The 22,294-nt window shown below is 50.5% G+C and overlaps 1 protein-coding gene across 1 annotated transcript in view; it reads right to left on the bottom strand.

The window, feature by feature from the left end:
* The window catches only part of LOC144950934 (tudor domain-containing protein 3-like), a 261,619-nt gene that overhangs the window by 179,617 nt on the left and 59,708 nt on the right, over positions 1–22,294 (bottom strand). The window contains exon 4 of the mRNA XM_078881115.1: positions 11,157–11,317. Coding sequence (XP_078737241.1) covers positions 11,157–11,317 — 161 coding nt within the window. The remainder of the gene's footprint in view (positions 1–11,156; positions 11,318–22,294) is intronic.

Genomic DNA, 22,294 nt, shown 5'->3' with positions numbered 1-22,294 from the left:
CGCACCAGTTACTCATCTAAGGCCGAGTCAACCTAGGGGATGTCCGCGACCAGTTCGTAGCAGCATCACCGCCCCCCCCCCCCACACACACCACACTCTCAGTACGAGATGGGGAACACTTCAAAGAGCTGTAACGCACGGTGCGCGCAGTAAGAAATGCAACAAACCTTGACTTTCTGAACCCCTCCGCCGTTTCCCAAAGCCGCCTAGAAGCACGGCAACTTCTTAAGTGGCTCTTAAATATATTAATCGCGGGCAAAATAACACCGTTTCTAAATTTCACATCTCACACCGCCAGCCACCTAAACGTGACATTCTATGAGAAAATGCAATTTAAATCGTATTAGCACGCGGCTGCATATCATTTTCACGTGCGCTTTATATTTGACCTAAAATGCAATTAGCGCCTTTCCGAACTCATCAAAGGAGTGCGTGAACGTGCGTGAACGTGCGTGCGTGTGCGTGCCTGAGCGTGCGTGCGTGTGTGCGTGCGTGTGTGAACGTGCGTGCGTGTGCGTGCGTGCGTGTGTGAACGTGCGTGTGTGTGTGAACGTGCGTGCGTGTGCGTGCGTGAGCGTGCGCGTGTGTGTGAACGTGCGTGCGTGTGCGTGCATGCGTGAGCGTGCGTGTGTGTGTGAACGTGCGTGCGTGTGCGTGCGTGAGCGTGTGTGTGTGTGTGAACGTGCGTGCGTGTGCGTGCGTGTGTGTGTGTGTGAACGTGCGTGCGTGTGCGTGTGTGTGTGAACGTGCGTGCGTGTGCGTGCGTGAGCGTGCGTGTGTGTGAACGTGCGTGCGTGTGCGTGCATGCGTGAGCGTGCGTGTGTGTGTGTGTGTGAACGTGCGTGCGTGTGCGTGCGTGAGTGTGTGTGTGTGTGAACGTGCGTGCGTGTGCGTGCGTGTGTGTGAGCGTGCGTGCGTGTGTGCGTGTGTGCATGTGTGCGTGCGTGCGTGAGCGTGCGTGTGTGTGTGAACGTGCGTGCGTGTGCGTGCATGCGTGAGCGTGCGTGTGTGTGTGTGAACGTGCGTGCGTGTGCGTGCGTGAGCGTGTGTGTGGACGTGCGTGCGTGTGCGTGCGTGCGTGCGTGAGTGCGTGTGTGTGAGCGTGCGTGCGTGTGTGCATGTGTGCGTGCGTGCGTGAGCGTGCGTGTGTGTGTGAACGTGCGTGCGTGTGTGCATGTGTGCGTGCGTGCGTGAGCGTGCGTGTGTGTGTGAACGTGCGTGCGTGTGTGAACGTGCGTGCGTGAGCGTGCGTGTGTGTGTGAACGTGCGTGTGTGTGTGAACGTGCGTGCGTGAGCGTCCGTGCGTGCGTGCGTGTGCGTGCCTGAGCGTGCGTGTGTGAGCGTGAGCGCGTGTGTGTTGGTGCACGTAGAAATGTACGTATCAGTCAAATACTCCAACGGGGGAGCGGTGGTGCAGCGGTTAGCGCCGCGCTGCGCTACGAACCCGGCGGCCCGGCTTCGATTCCCGCTCACGGCCAACACCGGCGACGATTATCTGAACAGGTCCGAGGCCTCCCCTAGGTCGACTCGGCCTCAAACGAGTACCTGGGTGCGGTGTGTAGTAAACATCGCCACTGGGGAGACAAAGGCGGCCGGGCGTGGTGTTGGCCACCCACTCTCCCCGTGTACCGTGCCGACCTTCATAGGTGCTCGCGAACAGCACTTGCCCCAACAGTCTGTGAAGGCTACAGGGGGGATCTTTGTCTTTGTTAGTGTGGGTAGAGCACTGCGTTTCGAATCCAGCGGCGTGATCAGTTCTAACTATTAAACTATGTTTATTTTTCGATTTAAAGCTTTCGTGACTGCAGGGATTCATCTTCTTGGTTCTTTCGGTAAAGTCACGTAGAAGGGAAATAATAAAAACATAATAAAATCAAACAAATTTAAAAAACTTAAAAACATGTTTATTTTACCAGGTAAGGCCCAATTGGTGTGTGTCTCTCTCTGCGTGTCTGTGTTTAGTCTCTCAAATGTAGCAATCTTTGGAAGAACGTTAATCAACCAGGTGGGGTGTTGACTGTTGTGTTAGCCGACTTCCCTGTCCTGGATTGCATTATATTTATAAGTTGACTATGTTTCTTTCTTCATTCTTACCTGATGATGGCTGCTTGTGTTGCCAATCGAAACGTCGTATTCTATCATTATTCGATTTGATCTTCTACGCAACTTTGCCAAAAGAAACAAAGGGTATAAAGATAGCTCTTAATCATAAGCGACCTTGGCACAACGAAGTGGCTTATCATTACCACGTGGGAAAAGCCCACGTGGCCACGGAAACAAGCAAACTGCAAAAATATACAGCAGGCGTCGTCAGGATCGCGATCGAACCCACGACCTCCTGCATACCAGGCGAGGCAGTTAACATCTCCTAGCCACCGTGATGATGATGAGAGAGAGAGACACGCAAACTCTAAATATACAGCAGGCGTCAGGGTCGGGATCAAACTAATAACTTCCTGTACACCAGGCGAGGTAGTTAACATCTCCTAGCCACCGTGATGATGATGATGAGAGAGAGAGAGACACGCAAACTCCAAATATACAGCAGGCGTCAGGGCCGGGATCAAACCAATAACTTCCTGTACACCAGGCGAGGTAGTTAACATCTCCTAGCCACCGCATCGCCCCATAATGAAGTCACGCACTGAAGCATTCGTTTTTTGTTTCAAGGCATAATTTCCTATTGCCACGCTCGTCAAACCAGCAAAGCCTCTCCGAGCCTGAAGACGATTTTACGGGAAGGCTCTGCCAAGTTGTCCCATTGGCCGCTGGCAGTATTGTCGTCAATCGAGTCATTAGCAGGTATTTATTTGTTTAAAGCATTGAGATGATTGTTTGGCCAATACAACACTGTTGCATTGTGCCGTTGTTTTTCCAGCGGGTAAAAACGGAGGAAATCCATGCAGAAGTGGGGGAAAACATCCAAACTCGACTCAGTGACACTCACTCTCTACAGAACTGGGAGAATTAGAAACTCCGCTCACTCACACTCACTCTCTACAGAACTGGGGGAGAATTACGAACGTAAAAAATGTAAAATAAAATAAAAAAATCACGACGTTTCGGAGGCAACACAAGCATCCGTCTTCAGGTGGAACCGTCACAGCACGACAGCCAACCTACATGCGTGTTTATTTGAAGCTTGCGTGTTCTCTCTCCCCATGTTCGCATTGATTTTTCCCCGGGTCCTTCCGGTTTTGTCCCTCCGCATTCATAATGAACATCACGCGTTCAGGGTATTTGGCTGAATGTAAATGTTCACGTGATCATGATGATGGTGATATCAGCCACTGCGATAACACTGGTCAACAAAAAAAACACAATTTTTTCTGGCCTGGACTTTTGCAGCTGTTCTAGACTAATTTCAGGGTGCTGATTCCAAATCTGATCTCAGATTTGCTCTATCACATCTCATTTTTGTGCTATCGGCATACCCCATTTTCATTGATTTTACCCGAAATTAACTCTGTCACTTATGATTGCAAGTTGTTGCGAGTCAGTGACTGCTTTAGTGTTAAAATATGGTGCTGTATTTTTAGAATAGTGTGTTTATAATATTATTTTATGTAGATATCCACATTTATGTAATATTTTACTTCTGCAGTTTTTTTGAAAATGCAATATTTGACATCTCAAAAACCTGATGTGATAGACAAAAACTGATGCCAGATTTGGAATCAGCACCCCAAAAATACCTTAAAACCGTTGGAATACCTTATGCCAGAAAAAGTGTGTTGACCAGTGTTATTTGCGGCGAGGTCGCTTCTTAAGTAGAGCTACACAGCTCAGTGAGCCTTACTTGGAAACATTCAAGTAGCTTCTTCTTGGTTCTTTCGGTAAAGTCACGTAGAAGGGAAGTAATAAAATAATAAAAATAAAACTTAATAAAATAAAATAATAACATAATATAAAATAATATAATATTATTATATTGCTTGTTGGATATATTTCCGCATACAAAATCGTAAAAGTGAAATATTCGTTCAGCTTCGCGTTTATCATTAACAGCCGCTGAATAATTCAAAGCTACCCAATTTTGAACAGACCGCCCAGCTGAGAACGCTCAAACGGGCAGAGTTTTTTTTTTGGCCTGGGATATTAACCGCGGTTAAATGTACTCTGGACTTAACCGCGGTTAAATGTACTCTGCACGGACCGCGGTTAAATGTACACTGAACATAACGTGGTTAAATGTACTCTGAATGTGGTGTGGTCAAATGTACTCTGAAAGTAGCGTGGTTAATTGTACTCTGAATGTAGGGCGGTTAATTGTACTCTGAATGTAGGGCGGTTAAATGTACTCTGAAAGTAGCGTGGTCAAATGTACTCTGAATGTAGCGCGGTTAAATGTACTCTGAAAGTAGCGTGGTCAAATGTACTCTGAATGTAGCGCGGTTAAATGTCCTCTGCACGTACCGTGGTCAAATTTACAGTCATGATTCGCTTTGGCTGAACAATTCCCTCCCCCCCCTCAAAAAAAAACACTGCCCCGCTCTCTTGACTCCGGCGTACGCTCAAATTCATACTTCAAGACCTGCCCCCACCCCCGCACCAACTCCCCCCAATCTTACACAAATACGACAGGCTTCGGGAATCCGACCTCGGAGGATTTAAACTCGTGAGCCGAGATGCGGTGGAGCGGGTGAGGGGTGAGGGTCGAGGGAGAGGCGTAAGGAGGTTCTTTGCAGTCACCCGCCTCGGTCCCATCTAAATGCATGAGCGACTTAGGGAGGCTCGAACGTGAGCAGGCAGCGGCGGTCCCTCGGCAGAAATCCGATGGGGACGCGTGGGGAGCGCCGCTCGCTCGCTCTCTCGCGATCGCCGGTAGAGCAGAGTGGAGAGAGGAGCGTGGAAGGGGGGGGAGCCACCGGCCGGACGAACGCGACCATCAATCAACCCCAAGCTATCTCCTTGGTTCTTTCGGTGAAGTCACGTAGAATGGAAGTAATGAAATGATACAAATTAAACATAAGATAATTCTCACGACGTTTCGGCCACAACGCAAGCAGCCGTCCTCAGGTGGAGAACAGGTCTGTTGAGAAGACAGAGTCTGAATGACACACCCCAGGCTTGGAGCGTCTATTTAAGCTGGGATGGAGGGGGGAAGAGCGCCTTGACAAAAGAATTAGCATTTTGTCAAGGCGCTCTTCCCCCTCCATTCAGACTTTGTCTTCTCGACAGACCTGTTCTTCACCTGAGGACGGCTGCTTGCGTTGTGGCCGAAACGTCGTGAGAATTATTTTATTATGTTTTATTTTTATTATTTTATTACTTCCCTTCTACGTGACTTTACCGAAAGAACCAAGAAGATGAATCCCTGCAGTCACGAAAGCTTTAAATTGAAATTTAAATGTAAATAGTTTATATTTGTGTGGACGAGGCCTCCCTGAACACTCCGTGGCGATGGTTTTTTTGACAATCCGCTGAGGCGACAATAACCCAGTTCGCATGAACACATTATGAAATCTTCTTGGTTCTTTCGGTAAAGTCACGTAGAATGGAAATAATTAAATAATAGAAATATGTCTTATTTTTATTATTTTATTATTAAAGAACCAAGAAGATGAATCCCTGCAGTCACGAAAGAAGCTTTAAATCGAAACCCCAAGCTACTTGGGCAACCGTCTCAGGATCGGCACCGCCAACCCGGTGCCTGCCCCACCGCCACCCACCGGCGCGTCTGTCCGAACGATCTCTGCGAATCGACGCGGCATTGCTGGGCACCGAGGGCAGAACGAGTGGCACCGCCGTGTTCGACATTACCGCCGCGCTAAACCTTCTCTGCCGTGCCCGCGTCCCACTGCCTCAACAAATTTCCCGTCGCCCGCACGGCTCAGGGGGGCTTCTGTGCGATTGCTTCACATTTATCCGCCTGGTGTGCAGGAGGTCGTGGGTTCGATCCCGACCCTGACGCCTGCTGCTGTATATTTGGAGTTTGCGTGTCTCTTTCTCATCATCATCATCACCGTGGATAGGAGATGTTAACTACCTCGCCTGGTATACAGGAGGTCGTGGGTTTGATCACGACCCTGACGCCTGCTGTATATTTGGAGTCTGCGTGTCTCTCTTTCTCATCATCATCACCGTGGCAAGGTGATGTTAACTACCTCGCCTGGTCTACAGGAGGTCGTGGGTTTGATCACGACCCTGACGCCTGATGTATATTTGGAGTATGTGTGTCTCTCTTTCTCATCATCATCACCGTGGCAAGGTGATGTTAACTACCTCGCCTGGTCTACAGGAGGTCGTGGGTTTGATCACGACCCTGACGCCTGCTGTATATTTGGAGTCTGCGTGTCTCTCTTTCTCATCATCATCATCACGGTGGCTAGGAGATGTTAACTACCTCGCCTGGTCTACAGGAGGTCGTGGGTTCTATCCCGACCCTGACGCCTGCTGTATATTTGGAGTCTGCGTGTCTCTCTCTCATCATCATCATCACGGTGGCTAGGAGATGTTAACTACCTCGCCTGGTATGCATGAGGTCGTGGGTTCGATCACGACCCTGACACCTGCTGCTGTATATTTGGAGTCTGAGTCTCTCTCTCTCTCCCCCTGTGGTCGCGTGGATTTTTCTCCGGGTCCTCCGGTTTCTCCCCTCCACATTTAGAATCGACGACGAGCATTCAGAGTAATTTTGCTGCCGCTATTAATTTCCACGCCACTTCGTTGAGCTATCATTTGTGAACGGGTCGCTTCTGAAGAGGAGCTGTGTAGTTCAGCGGGCCTTACCTGGTAAAGAATAAAAACTAAGGAATAAAAAAACATTTATAAATGTCCACACCACTTTAGTGAGCTATCATTTGTGTATAAGTGGCTTCTGAAGAAGAACTACGTAGCTCAGTGGGCCATACCAGGTCAAAAAACTAAAAAAATATGAAATGTCTTTTTTTGTAAATAAAATATTATTTTTTATAAATGTCTACGCCACTCTAATGAGCATTCATGTGTGAACAGGTCGCTTAATAATGTTTTACGTGGTAAAAAATAATAAAAATAATAATAATACTTTAAAAAAATGCACTCCAGTCACCCGCATCAGAGATTTTTTTGATTCTCGTTGTTCATCATCGAGTACCCGAATATTCGCATCATCATCATCATCATCTGTTGCCACGGTTTGAGCAGCGGATAACGGTTTAGTCCGGGCATGCGTGGGTCCATGACCTTCACTTACCTGGTAAAAATAAAAAAACAAATCGTAGTTTAATATCTCAGTGCGGCCTCTAGCCTCTCCGATAATCACGCAGAGTTATGATTTTTATGGCTGCAGGTATTGTGGTCTATGCAAACATGACTCCTTGTAAAAAAGAAAGGTGTCAGTTTTGTTGCCAGATAGAAGGGTAAAAAAAATAACATTATCATATTTTTTCTTCCGGCAAATGAGGTTCCAATGGTGTAAATGCGTACTCTGAGCTCTCATACTCTGATGGTGCATTGTCTTTGAGTTGTGCGCCTTTTGGCGTCATCTGGTCCAACACCATGTGAGACTAGGCTCTAAGGAAAGCTGTCTCGGGTGTGGACCAATCAACTTCAAGGACAGTGCACATTATCAGGGTTATGTTTTTTGTTTGCATTACGACTGCAGGTATTGTGGTCTATGCAAACATGACTCCTTGTAAAAAAAAAAGTGTCAGTTTTGTTGCCAGATAGAAGGGTAAAAAAAACCAATTATCAATCACGCCGGAGTTTAAGGGTCCGAGGCTTCGGTAACGACGGGGGAATCGAGCCAAGAGATCAACGCGTAAAGGATTAAGGCACCTTTGATGGGTGCGAGCAAATCACGCGGCGAACTTGCAGAGATTGTTTGGCTTACGAGGACCGTGCAACACGCACGCGCTGCTATGGATTTGGAGCCGCTGATCACGTGGGTGGCGGTGAACACATGAAGGTGTGTGTGAGCGCCGCGCGTGTGCTTGTTGATCTGTGTGTGCGTGCGTGTGTGTGCGTGTGTGCGTGTGTGGGTGCGCGTGTGCATGTGTGTGCGCGTGTCTGTGCGTGTGTGCGTGTGTGTGCGTGTGTGTGCGTGTGTGTGCGTGTGTGCGTGTTTGTGCGTGTGTGTGCATGTGTGCGTGTCTGTGCGTGTGCGTGCGCGTGCGCTTGTCTGTGCGTGTGTGTGCGTGTGTGTGCGTGTCTATACGTGTGCGTGTTTGTGCGTGTCTGTGCGTGTCTGTGCGTGTCTGTGCGTGTCTGTGCGTGTGCTTGCGTGTCTGTGCGTGTGTGTGCGTGTCTGTGTGTGTGTGTGTGCGTGTCTGTGTGTGTGCATGTGTGTGCGTGTGTCTGTGCGTGCGTGTGGGTGCGTGTGTGCGTGTGTGCGTGTCTGTGCGCGTGTGTGCGTGTGTGTGCGTGCGTGTGCGTGTCTGTGCGTGTGTGCGTGTGTGCGCATGTGTGCGTGTTTGTGCGTGTGTGTCTGTGTCTGTGCGTGTGTGTGTGCCTGTGTGTGTTCGTGTGTGTTCGTGTGTGTTCGTGTGCGTGTCTGTGTGCGTGTCTGTGTGCGTGTCTGTGTGTGTTCGTGTGCGTGTCTGTGTGTGTTCGTGTGCATGTCTGTGTCTCGGTCAGTCGACTCGTGGCACCTGGGTCTGCCCCGTGACCTCCTGCCAGCGGGCGTTCAACACTTCACGTGGCCTCAAGGTGCACATGGCCTGGCACAAGCGTCGTGGTGACGTCACCGCCACTTAGTGGCGAATGGCGGTTGTTGTTGTTGTTGTTGTCTGTGCACGAGTGGGAGCGGTGGCACAGCGGTTAGTGCCGCCGCCCCGCTACGAACCCGGCGACCCCGAGTTCGGCTCCCGCTCACGGCCAACACCGGTGACGATTTTTTTTAACCGGTCCTGGACCTCCCCTAGGTTGACTCAGCCTAAAATGAGTACCTGGCGCGGTGTGCAAACATCGCCAGTAGGGAGACAAAGGTGGCCGGGCGTGGTGCTGGCCACCCGCCCCCTCGTGTGCCGTGCCGGCCTTCCTATGTTCCCGCAAACAGCACTTGCCCCAAAAGTCTGCTAAGGCTGTACGAGGGGGACCTTTGTCTTTGCATTGTGTGTGCTCGCACGCGCGCGCGTGTGTATGGACAAGGCAGCCGGGAAAAGTAAATTATTAACTCCGTGTGAAGACATTCGGTGCAGCCATTAACCACCGGGCAAATTGACTACATCTACAGACACAATGGAGAATCATGGTGCACATATGAGCTTGCATTGGTGGGTGGGTGGGTGGATGCGTGGGCGGGCGGGTGAGTGATTGTCTAGGGGAGTGAGTTGGTGAATGAATGAGTGAGAGAGTGAGCGAATGGTTGAGTCAGTGGAAGAATGAGTGAGTTGATGGATTGTTCAGTGAGAGAGTGAATGAGTGAGTCAGTGAATGAGTGGCTGAGTGAATGGGTGCGTGTGAGTGAGATCGTGAGTCAATGAGTCAGCGGGTGGGATAGTTCGTGGCTGAGTGAATGGGTGAGTAACTGAGTGAGTGAATGGACCAGTGAGTGAATTACTGAGTGAGCGCGTGTTATAAGTGATCATCGCCTGCTTTCGATCCCAAGTCAGTCAACCCATGGCACCTGGGTCTCTCCCGTGACCTCATGCCAGTGGGCCTTCAACACTTCACGTGGCCTCAAGGTGCACCTAGCCTGGTAGAAGTGCCATGGTGACGTCACCACCAATCAGTGAGTGTGTGAATAGATCAGTGAGTGAGTTTCAGAGCGAGCAGTGTTACTATAAACGAGTGCGTAGAGTGAGTGCGAGTGTGTGCCTGAGTGAGTGGGCGAGTGTGTGAGTGAGTGAGTCTTTGAGTAATTGAGTGAGTGAATGGATCAGCGAGTGAGTTACCGAGCGAGCGTGTGTTGTGAGCGAATGCGTGGCGCGACTGCGATCGAGTGGGTGGATGGGTGAGTGGGTGAGTGACTAAGTCAGTGGGTGAGTGTGTATGTGAGTGAGTGTTTGAGTAATTGAGTCAGCAAGAGTGTGTTGTGAGTGAGTGCGTGGAGTGAGTACGTGGAGTGATTGCGAGTGGGGTGAGGGAGTGGGTGAGCGAGCGAGTGAGTCTGTGAGCGAGCGTGTGTTGTGAGAGAGTGGGTGAGTGAGTGAGTGAGTGGGGTGAGCGAGTGGGTGAGCGAGCGAGTGGGTGAGCGAGCGAGTGAGTGTGTGAGCGTGTGAGTGTGTGAGCGAGCGTGTGTTGTGAGAGAGTGAGTGAGTGAATGAGTGAGTGGGGTGAGCGAGTGGGTGAGCGAGTGGGTGAGCGAGCGAGTGAGTGTGTGAGCGAGCGAGCGTGTGTTGTGAGAGAGTGGGTGAGTGAGTGGGGTGAGGGTGAGCGAGCGAGCGTGTGAGCGAGCGAGTGAGTGTGTGAGCGAGCGAGCGTGTGAGCGAGCGAGTGAGTGTGTGAGCGAGCGAGTGTGTGAGCGAGCGAGTGAGTGTGCGAGCGAGCGTGTGAGCGAGCGAACGAGTGAGTGAATGTTTGAGCGAGTGAGTGTGTGAGCGAGCGAGCGTGTGAGCGAGCGAGTGAGTGTGTGAGCGAGCGAGTGTGTGAGCGAGCGAGTGAGTGTGCGAGCGAGCGTGTGAGCGAGCGAACGAGTGAGTGAATGTTTGAGCGAGTGAGTGTGTGAGCGAGCGAGCGTGTGAGCGAGCGAGTGAGTGTGTGAGCGAGCGAGTGTGTGAGCGAGCGAGTGTGTGAGCGAGCGAGTGAGTGTGCGAGCGAGCGTGTGAGCGAGCGAACGAGTGAGTGAATGTTTGAGCGAGTGAGTGTGTGAGCGAGCGAGCGTGTGAGCGAGCGAGTGAGTGTGTGAGCGAGCGAGTGTGTGAGCGAGCGAGTGAGTGTGCGAGCGAGCGTGTGAGCGAGCGAACGAGTGAGTGAATGTTTGAGCGAGTGAGTGTGTGAGCGAGTGAGTGTGTGAGCGAGCGAGTGAGTGTGCGAGCGAGCGAGTGTGTGAGCGAGCGAGAGTGCGAGCGAGCGAGTGAGCAAGCGAGCGAGTGTGTGAGCGAGTGAGTGTGTGTGCTCCGAGCGAGTGTGTGAGCGAGCGAGTGAGTGTGCGAGTGAGCGAGCGAGTGAGTGTGCTCCGAGCGAGCGAGTGAATGTGTGAGCGAGTGTCCGAGCGAGTGAGTGTGTGAGCGAGCGTGTGAGCGAGCGAGTGTGTGAGCGAGCGTGCGCTCCGAGCGAGTCCGTCCGCGTACCCGATCGTCGACAGCGCTCGGAACTCGATGGCGGGGCAGGTGACGTGCCCGTCCGTCAGCTGCAGACGCAGCATGCGGGGTGCTCCCTGGGAGCTCTCCTGTTCCCGTGGGGCGGCGACGTTTCGCACCTTCACCACCTGCAGGACCAGCGGACCCTGCAGCTGCACACGCGTGACCAGACACGCCGTGAGTAGGGGGGGGGGGGTCAAGGGTCACTGAAGGCCTTGCCCAAGGGCGTCAACAAGGATGTGACCACCGCCCCACGTCGCTTCGGCCTGGTGTGCAGGAGGTCGTGGGTTCGATCGCGACCCTGACGACGCCTGCTGTATATTTGGAGTTTGCGTGTCTCTCTCTCTCATCATCATCACGGTGGCTAGGAGATGTTAACTACCTCGCCCAGTGTGCAGGAGGTCGTGGGTTTGATCGCGACCCTGACGCCTGCTGCTGTATATTTGGAGTTTGTGTGTCTCTCTCTCATCATTATCACGGTGGCTAGGAGATGTTAACTACCTCGCCCGGTGTACAGGGGCTCGTGGGTTAGCTCCCGACTCTTGACGATGCCTGCTCTAACGGTTTGCGTGTTCTCTCTGTCATTTTTGCTGGATGAGGCCGGTGTCTGGATGATGAGGCCAGCGTCGTGCGGATGTATGGCCAGGGGATGGGTTACGCCATTGTCCGGATGATTTGGCCAGCGTCTGGATGATCTGGCAAGTTGCTATATTAGGCCAGTGGATGGATTAGGCCAGTGGTTGAATAATGAGGCCAGTGGCTTGATGGTTGGCACGGTGTGTGGATGATTAGGCCAGTGCCTGGATGATTAGCTCAGTGGCTGTGTTAGGCCATTGTCTGGATTAGGCCAAAATCCGGATGATTAGGCAAGTCGCTGGGTTAGGCAAGTGGATGTATGATTAGCTCCGTGTCTGGATGAATAGGCCAGGGGCTGTATGCTCGGCCCAGTGGCTTCATTAGGCAAGTGCCTAGATGATTAGCTCAGCGTCTGGATGATTAGCTCAGTGGCTGGACGAGGCCTACAATTACAGAGTCTGCACCGTCGTGAGCGAGGTGTCACGAGACGCCCAGCCCCAAACAAATCTCACCCTGGTCTAATGAGTTCCCGCCCGGTTAAACAAAATCAACCAAAACCAACAGCACATATTTCCCAAGGTGGCGATGACGACGCGACAGGTCACACCCCGCTGTGAATTTCGAATCCCGGCCGGGCTTTCACTCGGCCGGTCATCCCCTTCGGGGAAGGAAACGATAAACACCACACACTTTGTGGAATTTAACAGCCGTCAACCTGAAGCCAAACTTGTCCCCCCCCCTCCCCCCCCCAACACAAGAATGTACACCGATCGGCCGAGTGACGTCACCGCAAACGGAGAATCTCTGCCCGTTTCAACGTGGGCCAGACGCGCGCCGTCAACTCCACAGCTCCATCATTGGGCTGCGTGCGAGCGAGCGAGCGAGCGTGCGAGCGTGAGTGAGTGAGTGATGCCGCATCCAACGGGACCCCCATTTCTTTCTCGCTTGATTTGCTTGTCATGAGCAGGAGAGGAAACGTATCAAGAGGGTAAACGAATAAGACAGAGTGTCAGCACACCCTAAACATCTACGCAGCACTCGCTCAGATGAGAGGTGAGGGTTCACGTTTAGAGGTTCTTTTACGTAACCAGGTGAGACTCCGAGAGGAGTCTCATTTGCAAGAGTGACAGAGATCAGTAGAGGGACTTCACTAAACGATAGACTTGACTTTAAAGCTTTCGTGACTGCAGGAATTCATATTCTTTGGGTCATCTTCTTGGTTCTTTCGGTAAAGTCACGTAGAAGAGAAGTAATAAAATAATAAAAATAAAACATAATAAAGTAATTCTCACGACGTTTCGGCCACAACGCAAGCAGCCGTCCCTCAGGTGGAGAACAGGTCTGTCTCATTCAGACGCTGTCTTCTCGACAGACCTGGTCTTCACCTGAGGACGTCTGCTTGCGTTGTGGCCGAAACGTCGTGAGAATTATTTTATTATGTTTAATTTTTATTATTTTATTATTTCCCTTCTACGTGACTTTACGGAAAGAACCAAGAAGATGCATCCCTGCAGTCACGAAAGCTTTAAATCGAAATTCTTTGGGTCTTTCGGCAAAGTCACGTTAGATAGATTCAAAGAAAATAACTAAAAAAACTACGACGTCGCGATCGAAACGTCGTAGCTTTTTGTGTTATTTTTGTTATTTTCTTTGAACCTATCTATGTGACTTTAGCGAAAGACCCAAAGAATAGAAACTGCAGACTATTTTGATTTTTTTTCCAGGTGAAGCCCCACTGAGCTATGTAGCTCTGTGTCAGAAGCGACCTGGCCGCAGTAGACAGCCCGACCAAGTGGCTTATCGCGTGGAAAAGAAAACGTAGAGCCGGGAGGAATAATACTGGTCGACACACTTTTTTCTGGCATAAGGTATTCCAACGGTTGGGGTGCTGATTCCAAATCTGGCATCAGTTTTTGTCTATCACATCAGGTTTTTGAGATATCAAATATTGCATTTTCAATAAAAACTGCGGAAGAAAAATATTTAAAAAATGTGGATATCTACATAAAATGATATTATAAACACACTATCCTAAAAATACAGCACCATATTTTAACACTAAAGCAGTCACTGACTCGCAACAACTTGCAATCATAAGTGACAGAGTTCATTTTGGGTAAAATCAATGAAAATGGGGTATGCCGATAGCATAAAAATGAGATGTGATAGAGCAAATCTGAGATCAGATTTGGAATGAGCACCTTGAAATTAGTCTAGAAAAGCTGCAAAAGTCCAGGCCAGAATTTTTTTTTTTTTGACCAGTGAAATCAAAGCGACCACGGAGAGAGAGACACGCAAACTCCAAATATACAGCAGCAGGCGTCAGGGTCGAGATCGAACCAACGACCTCCTGCACACCAGGCGAGGTAGTTAACATCTCCGAGCCACCGTGATGATGATGAGAGAGACACGCCAAATCCAAATATATAGCAGCAGGGGTCAAGGGGGTGTGGGTGGTCGGCCCCATGCCCGGCCACCTTTGTCTCCCCAGTGGCGATGTTTACACACTGCACAAAGTTACTCATTTGAGGCTGAGTCGACCTACGGGAGGCCCAGGACCGGTTCAGATATTCGTCACCGGTGTTGGCCGTGAGCGGGAATCAAAGCCGGACCGCCGGGTCGCTCGCTCGCTCGCCCGCTCGCCCGCCCGCCCGCTCGCCCGCCCGCCCGCCCGCTCGCCCGCCCGCCCGCTCGCCCGCCCGCCCGCTCGCCCGCCCGCCCGCTCGCCCCGCCCGCCTGCCCGCTCGCCCGCCCGCCCGCTCGCCCGCCCGCTCGCCCGCCCACTCGCTCACCCACCCACCCACTCGCTCACCCACCCACCCACTCGCTCACCCACCCACTCGCTCACCCACCCGCTCACCCACTCACAACACTCGCTCGCTCACACCGCCGCTCCCCACAATGACCGCACGCACGTACGCACACACACACAGAGAAAAAAAATATCCCCATCATACAATAACAGCAGCAATAACAACACAAAATTGCCACTGTATTCCCACGTGTGAGCTCCGGCCTTTGGATGGCTTACTTGGAACTGTTGGGGCTACTCACCCACAGAGGTGAGATGGTTGCAGTACCATCAGCTGTGCAGCGTAGACCCTGAAAGAGCTCCACTGTGGCACACGTGGTATACAACAGGAGGTTCGTGGCTTCCATTCCGACCCTGACCATGCCTGCTGCATCATCATCACAGTGGCTAGGAGATGTTAACTACCTCGCCTGGTGTACAGGAGGTCATTGGTTCGATCCCGACCCTGACGCCTGCTGTATATTTGGAGTTTACGTGTCTCTCTCTCTCTCTCATCATCGTCACGGTGGCTAGGAGATGTTAACTACCTCGCCTGGTATACAGGAGGTCGTGGTTTCGATCCCGACCCTGACGCCTGCTGCATCTTTGCAATTTGCGTGTCTCTCTCTCTCTCATAATCGTCACCGAAAGAACCAAGAAGATGAATCCCTGCAGTCACGAAAGCTTTAAATCGGAATCTGGACACGTTTCGCACCCCCCAGAACGGGCATCTCTTCACCAGTACGGGGGTGCGTGGATGCACCTCCAGGTAAAGAACCGCAGCTTTAGAGCATTTGGCTGCCACAAATCTCCACGTGACGATAAGCCACTTCGTCGAGCTATCATTTTGCTGTGGCCAGGCCGCTTCTGACAAAATAAAATAAAGAAAACCTTTTTTTTTCTTCTAATAGTTTCAAGGATTCAATCTTGAATTTGAAGCTAGATTTGAAGCTTTCGTGACTGCAAGAATTCATATCCCTCTTAGGTTTTTTCGGTAAAGGCACGTAGGTAAAAAATTTAAATTAATAAAAGTAAAATAAAAATAAAATAAAATACAAATAAAAAATATAAATCACGACGTTTCGGAGGCAACACAAGCCTCCGTCTTCAGGTGGAACTGTCACAGCACGATTGCTGTATCTCACTTGATACAGCTTAATTTAAATTTTTTACCTACGTGACTTTACCGAAAAAACCTAAAAATATTTGAATTTGAAGCTTTCGCGACCGCAGGAATCCATACGGACGCTTGTGTTACGCCCGACAGGTCGTCATCTATTTTATTGTTCTACCCACGTGACTCGACCGAAAGAATCAAAGAGTATGGATTGCTGCAGTCACGAAAGCTTCAAATCACGATTCAATGGATTGCTGTTCAGGCCGTGGCAACAGTGGCATTTTGATCGAAGCTAGAACCCAATTAACCATCAAGTTTCTTCTTCAACAGATGACCCCCCCCCCCCCCCACTACACTGCCCCCATCCCCTTTCCAAAGCTTGGGTCGCCAATGTCGGGAAAACTTAGGGAGATACACGGGCAGATAAATGCACCAATTATATGTGAACTCAATATCGTACATAAACTCACTCGATTTAAAGCTTTCGTGACTGCAGGGATTCATCTTCTTGGTTCTTTCGGTAAAGTCACGTAGAAGGGAAGAAATAAAATAATGAAAATAAAACATAATAAAATTTCGATTTGAAGCTTCTTTCGTGACTGCAGGGATTCATCTTCTTGGTTCTTTCGGTAAAGTCACGTAGAAGGGAAGTAATGAAATAATAAAAATAAAACATAGTAAAATCATTCTCACGACGTTTCGGCCACAACGCAAGCAGCCGTCTTCAGGTGAAGAATGAGACACTGCCAAGCTAGGAGCTTATTTATAAACCTCCAACCCAGCTTATATATAAGCTCCAAGCTTGGCAGTGTCTCATTCTTCACCTGAAGACGGCTGCTTGCGTTGTAGCCGAAACGTCGTGAGAATTATTTTATTTTATTATGTTTTATTTGTATTATTTTATTACTTCCCTTCTACGTGACTTTACCGAAAGAACCAAGAAGATGAACTCACTCGTACACAAACTCGCAAGGACGTTCACATCGTCAGGCATGTGTGTCCACTCGATCGTACACAAACCCAAATAAGCATACAACTGAATGTTAAACTCAGACGTGAAGCCAATTGTACGTTAACTCAGACGTACATAAACTCGCTCGTACACAAACGTACAAGTACGTAAACCCCACTCGTACAATCTCAAACGTAAAGGATATTTCTAGATTTGAAGCTTTCGTGACTGCAAGGATTCATATTATTAGGTTTTTCCGGTAAAGTCACGTAGGTAAAAAATTAAAATTAATAAAAGTAAAATAAAAATAAAATAAAAATCACGACGTTTCGGAGGCAACACAAGCTTCCGTCTTCAGGTGGAACTGTCACAGCATGATAGCTGTATCAAGTGAGAGAAATTCCAAGAAAACAGTCCTTGTATACGTACACTATACACTACACTATACACTACACTATACACTACACTATACACTACACTATGGCTCCTCCCACCCTCAACCAGTATATATACAAATACTGTGTTCTTGGAATTTCTCTCACTTGATACAGCTATCCACCTGAAGACGGAAGCTTGTGTTGCCTCCGAAACGTCGTGATTTTTATTTTATTTTTATTAATTAAAATTTTTTACCTACGTGACTTTACCGAAAAAACCTAAGAATACGGAAGCTTGTGTTGCCTCCGAAACGTCGTGATTTTTATTTTATTTTTATTAATTAAAATTTTTTACCTACGTGACTTTACCGAAAAAACCTAAGAATATGAAGGATATTTGGTGACGACCTCATGGGTCAACTCCGAGCCATTCCACAGCGTGACACCTGCAGGCTCTGCTGCCCGTCTATCTCAGCATTCTATTTTCCATTTTTTTATTTATTCCGCCAGGGTAAGGCCCCACTGAGCTAGGTAACTCTCTTTCAGAAGCGCCCTTGGCCACCGCACAAGTGACAGCCCCAAGGAAACGGCTTTTCGTCATCGCGTGGGGCATTTACGGCGGCCAAATGACTCTGAAACGCCCGACGTCGATTCGAAATGCGGAGAGGGAGCGAAAAACAACGGAGGATCCGGAGAAATATCCACGCGACCACGCGGAGGCAGAAAGACAGCCGCAAACTCCAAATGTACAGCAGGTATCAAGGTCGGGAACGAACCCACGGCCTCCTGTATACCAGGCGAGGTAGTTAACATCTCACCATGGAGAGAGAGAGAGACACGCAAACTCCAAATATACAGCAGGCGTCAGGGTCGGGGATCGAACCCACGACCTCCTGTATACCAGGCGAGGTAGTTAACATCTCCTAGCCACCGTGAGGATGATGATGAGAGAGACACACAAACTCCAAATATACAGCAGGCGTCAAGGTCGGGATCGAACCCACGACCTCCTGTATACCAGGCGAGGTAGTTAACATCTCACCACGGAGAGAGAGAGAGACACGCAAACTCCAAATGTACAAGCGTCAGGGTCGGGGATCGAACCCACGACCTCCTGTATACCAGGCGAGGTATTTAACATCTCCTAGCCACCGTGATGATGATGATGAGAGAGACACACAAACTCCAAATATACAGCAGGCGTCAAGGTCGGGATCGAACCTACGACCTCCTGTATACCAGGCGAGGTAGTTAACATCTCCTAGCCACCGTGATGATGGTGAGAGAGAGAGACGCAAACTCCAAATATACAGCAGGTGTCAGGGTCGGGTATCGAACCCACGACCTCCTGTATACCAGGCGAGGTAGTTAACATCTCCTAGCCACCGTGATGATGATGAGAGAGAGAGAGAGACACGCAAACTCCAAATATACAGCAGCAGGCGTCAGGGTCAGGATCGAACCCACGATCTCCTGTATACCAGGCGAGGTAGTTAACATCTCCTAGCCACCGTGATGATGATGAGAGAGAGAGAGAGACACGCAAACTCCAAATATACAGCAGCAGGCGTCAAGGTCGGGAATGAACCCACGACCTCCTGTATACCAGGCGAGGTAGTTAACATCTCACCACGGAGAGAGAGAGAGACACGCAAACTCCAAATGTACAACAATCGTCAGGGTCGGGAACAAACCCACGGCCTCCTGTATACCAGTCGAGGTAGTTAACATCTCATCACGGAGAGAGAGAGACACGCAAAGTCCAAATATACAGCAGGCGTCAGGGTCGGGGATCGAACCCACGATCTCCTGCCGACCAGGCAAGCGAGGGAACATCCCCAGAGCATGGATGCGCCTCCCTTCCAATAGGTGGAATATAATGTGGTAAAAATATATAGAAATTATTAATCCCCGAGTCTCTCTAAAACTACCTTCGCACATTGCCAGCACTGCAGGCAGAAATGACCCAATTTCGAGAGGGTTTAATTGCACAACAGAATTATTTGCACGTAAAACTGGATCAGGCGCATCAATACCTGTACGGGTATTTAATGAGTTGGTATCTTGCCTGTTATGTTACTCCGCAATACTTAAGGTCAACAAGACAATTTAATTCGTATTCTTGTTATTTTTCCAACAGACCGCGCATCATGACGTTCATTGTTGGCAACATTAATTTTCTGGGAGAGGTAAACATGAAACAAAATTAAATGAGCGCCGCGTCTGCTGGCTTCAGCGGAATTGTGAAATGTGGAACTGCTCTCTTTTGGGAAATGCAGCCGGGCTGAAAAGCTGCGTGATGCTTCAAGCATGCACTCAGACTCACTCGCACGCACACACACACACACGCTCACAGACACAGTCACACACACTCACGCGCACACACACTCAAGAGCGCACACACGCTCACAGACACAGTCACACACACACTCACGCGCACACACACTCAAGAGCGCACACACGCTCACAGACACAGTCACACACACACTCACGCGCACACACACGCTCACAGACACTCACCCAAACTCAAACGCGCACACACACACACTCACGCGCGCAAACACACACACTCACGCGCGCACACACGCTCACACACACTCACGCACACACTCACACACACTCACGCGCGCACACACGCTCACAGACACACTCACACACACGCTCACAGACACACTCACACACACACTCACGCGCACACACACACGCTCACAGACTCACACACACACTCACACGCACACACACACGCTCACAGACACACTCACACACACTCACGCGCACACACACACGCTCACAGACTCACACACACACTCAAGCGCACACACACACGCTCACAGACACACTCACACACACTCACGCGCACACACACACGCTCACAGACACACTCACACACACACTCACGCGCACACACACTCACGAGCGCACACACTCACGCGCTCACACACACAAACTCACACGCGCACACACTCACACGTACACACGCACTCAAGCACACATTCACACACACACACGCGCACACACGCTCGCAGACACACAAACTCACACGCGCACACACACACACTCACGCACACACTCACACACACTCATGCGCGCACACACGCTCACAGACACACTCACACACACACTCACGCGCACACACATGCTCACAGACACGCACACACTCTCGTGCTCACACACACACTCACGCTCACACACACAAACTCACACGCACACACACACTCACGCGCACACACACACACGCGCGCACACACGCTCACACACACTCACGCACACACTCACACACACTCACGCGCGCACACACGCTGATAGACAAACACCACACACACTCACACACAACAAATGGCAGTGACGTCACAACAGCGCTTGTGCCAGGCTAAGTGCATGTTAAGGCCTTAACGTTCACACACACTCACGCTCAGACACAAACTTACACGCACACGGGCATACGCACACACACACACGCTCACACACACACCAATACCCGACATTTTCCACTAGGTGACGGTGACGTCACCACGGCACCTGTGCCAGGCCAGGTGCACTTTGAGGCCACGTAAAGTGTCAACGCCCGCTGACAGGAGGTTTCGGAAACACCCAGGTACCACGGGTTGGCTGACTGAGATGACTGGTAGATGCACCACCTGTGCCCCCTACTGTGCCAACTTGCTACATTTTAGCCACCCGGCGCTCCGCTCGTTGTTGTGAGCGTCGCTCCTCCGCCCTCCGTTGTTGCTGGAGGGCGACTGCCTCCAACTGCCCAGTAGCAGCGTCCTTCACGAGCCTCCTCCACAGAGGCCGATCTTGACATCGCTGGTACCAGTCATCGGAAAGTCCACTCAGCTCCACATCCTCCCGTACCGCATCAGTCCATCTATTTTCCAGCCCGTGTCGTGCCTGTTTAGCCCCCTCTATTTGGCCAAACAGAAACTGCTTTGGCAAGCGGTGGCTCGGCATGCACACTACAAGACCCAGCCAACGCAGACTTGCCTGCCGGAGGAGCTCACTGATGGGACTTTGTCCAGATTATTCAATGATTTGAGAGCTCCTCACATAATCCAGCCTGGTTAAACCCATGATGAATCGTAGGCAGGCCAGCCTGAATGTTTATAACCGGCGCAGATGTTCCATTAGAGGGGTCCACACTTCACAAGCATAGAAAAGGGAGGGCATAATTGTGGTCGAGAAAACCTGAAGCTTCGTGCGGAGCGACAGACCAGGTAGCTTCCACACAGCGTTGCGCAGCCGATGAAAAGATAATGCCGTCCGACTGATTCGGCGTGAGACCTCTGCTGTAAAACTGGAGCTGGTCATGAGCACACTGCCAAGGTATGGGAAACTCTCCACTCACTCCACAACTGCCCCATCACCAATTGGGAGTTGTGGAGGTGGAGTGTTTGGTGGTACAAAATACCCAGGCAGGTGCTTAGTTTTGGTGGGGCTGATGGTAAGTTCCCACCTCTTAGTGGCAAGCTCCAGGTTCAGCAGCAGCGCCTCCAACTCCTCCTCTGAGTGAGCAGCAATCACCAGATCATCGGCATGCATAACGTGGTTCAGCAATAGGGAGCCATCCCTTGACCGCACCCGGGCATTGATCAGCCTCCCGTTGTATCTGTACCAGATGGAAAGTCCTCCGGTACAGCCATGGAAAACTTCTCGAACTACGTGGACAAAGATGATGTGAAATAATGCGGGAGCCAGAGGACATCCCTTGTCGCACCCCAAGGTAAATATGGGATGGCTGCTACTCCTGGCCACGCAGCTTAACCCCGGCCTGCCCACAATCATGAAGGCACTTAATGATCGTGAGCAGTCAGGGATTCCAAAAGCACAAAGAACTGCCCACAGCCCTTGCCTGTTGATGATATCATAGGAATTGACTAGGTCAATAAAGCAGAGATGTAGGTCTTGTTGGAATCACTGCACCTCTGCCATAGCAGAAGGAAAGGGAATATGGCATCTGTGCCGGACCGCCTTGGTCTCAAACCACATAGGGGCTCCGCAAACCTCTCCTTAGCGTGTCTGGGAAGGCGATGTTGAATAATCCTTGCCAGGACCCTTCCTGGCACACTCAGAAGACAGATGCCCCTATAGTTGTTGCAGTCTGTGCGGTCCCCCCCCTCTAGATTGTAGGCATGCCAGCCTCCAGAAGAGGGGGGACCACCAGGGAATTCTTCCAATCCTGCAGAACCCATCCTGTGGTCCAGACAGTTGTGATGATGTCACGTAGGGCAGTGTGCACACACATGCCACCCACCCTCACTCAACACTACCCATAGACTCAACACTACCCATAGACCCAACACTACCCATAGACTCAAC

Source organism: Lampetra fluviatilis, chromosome 60 (genome assembly GCF_964198595.1).
Source record: "Lampetra fluviatilis chromosome 60, kcLamFluv1.1, whole genome shotgun sequence".
NCBI classification, from domain to species: Eukaryota; Metazoa; Chordata; class Hyperoartia; order Petromyzontiformes; family Petromyzontidae; genus Lampetra; species Lampetra fluviatilis.
Note: the sequence above shows the minus strand (reverse complement) of the source record. Positions and strands in the feature narration are given on the sequence as shown.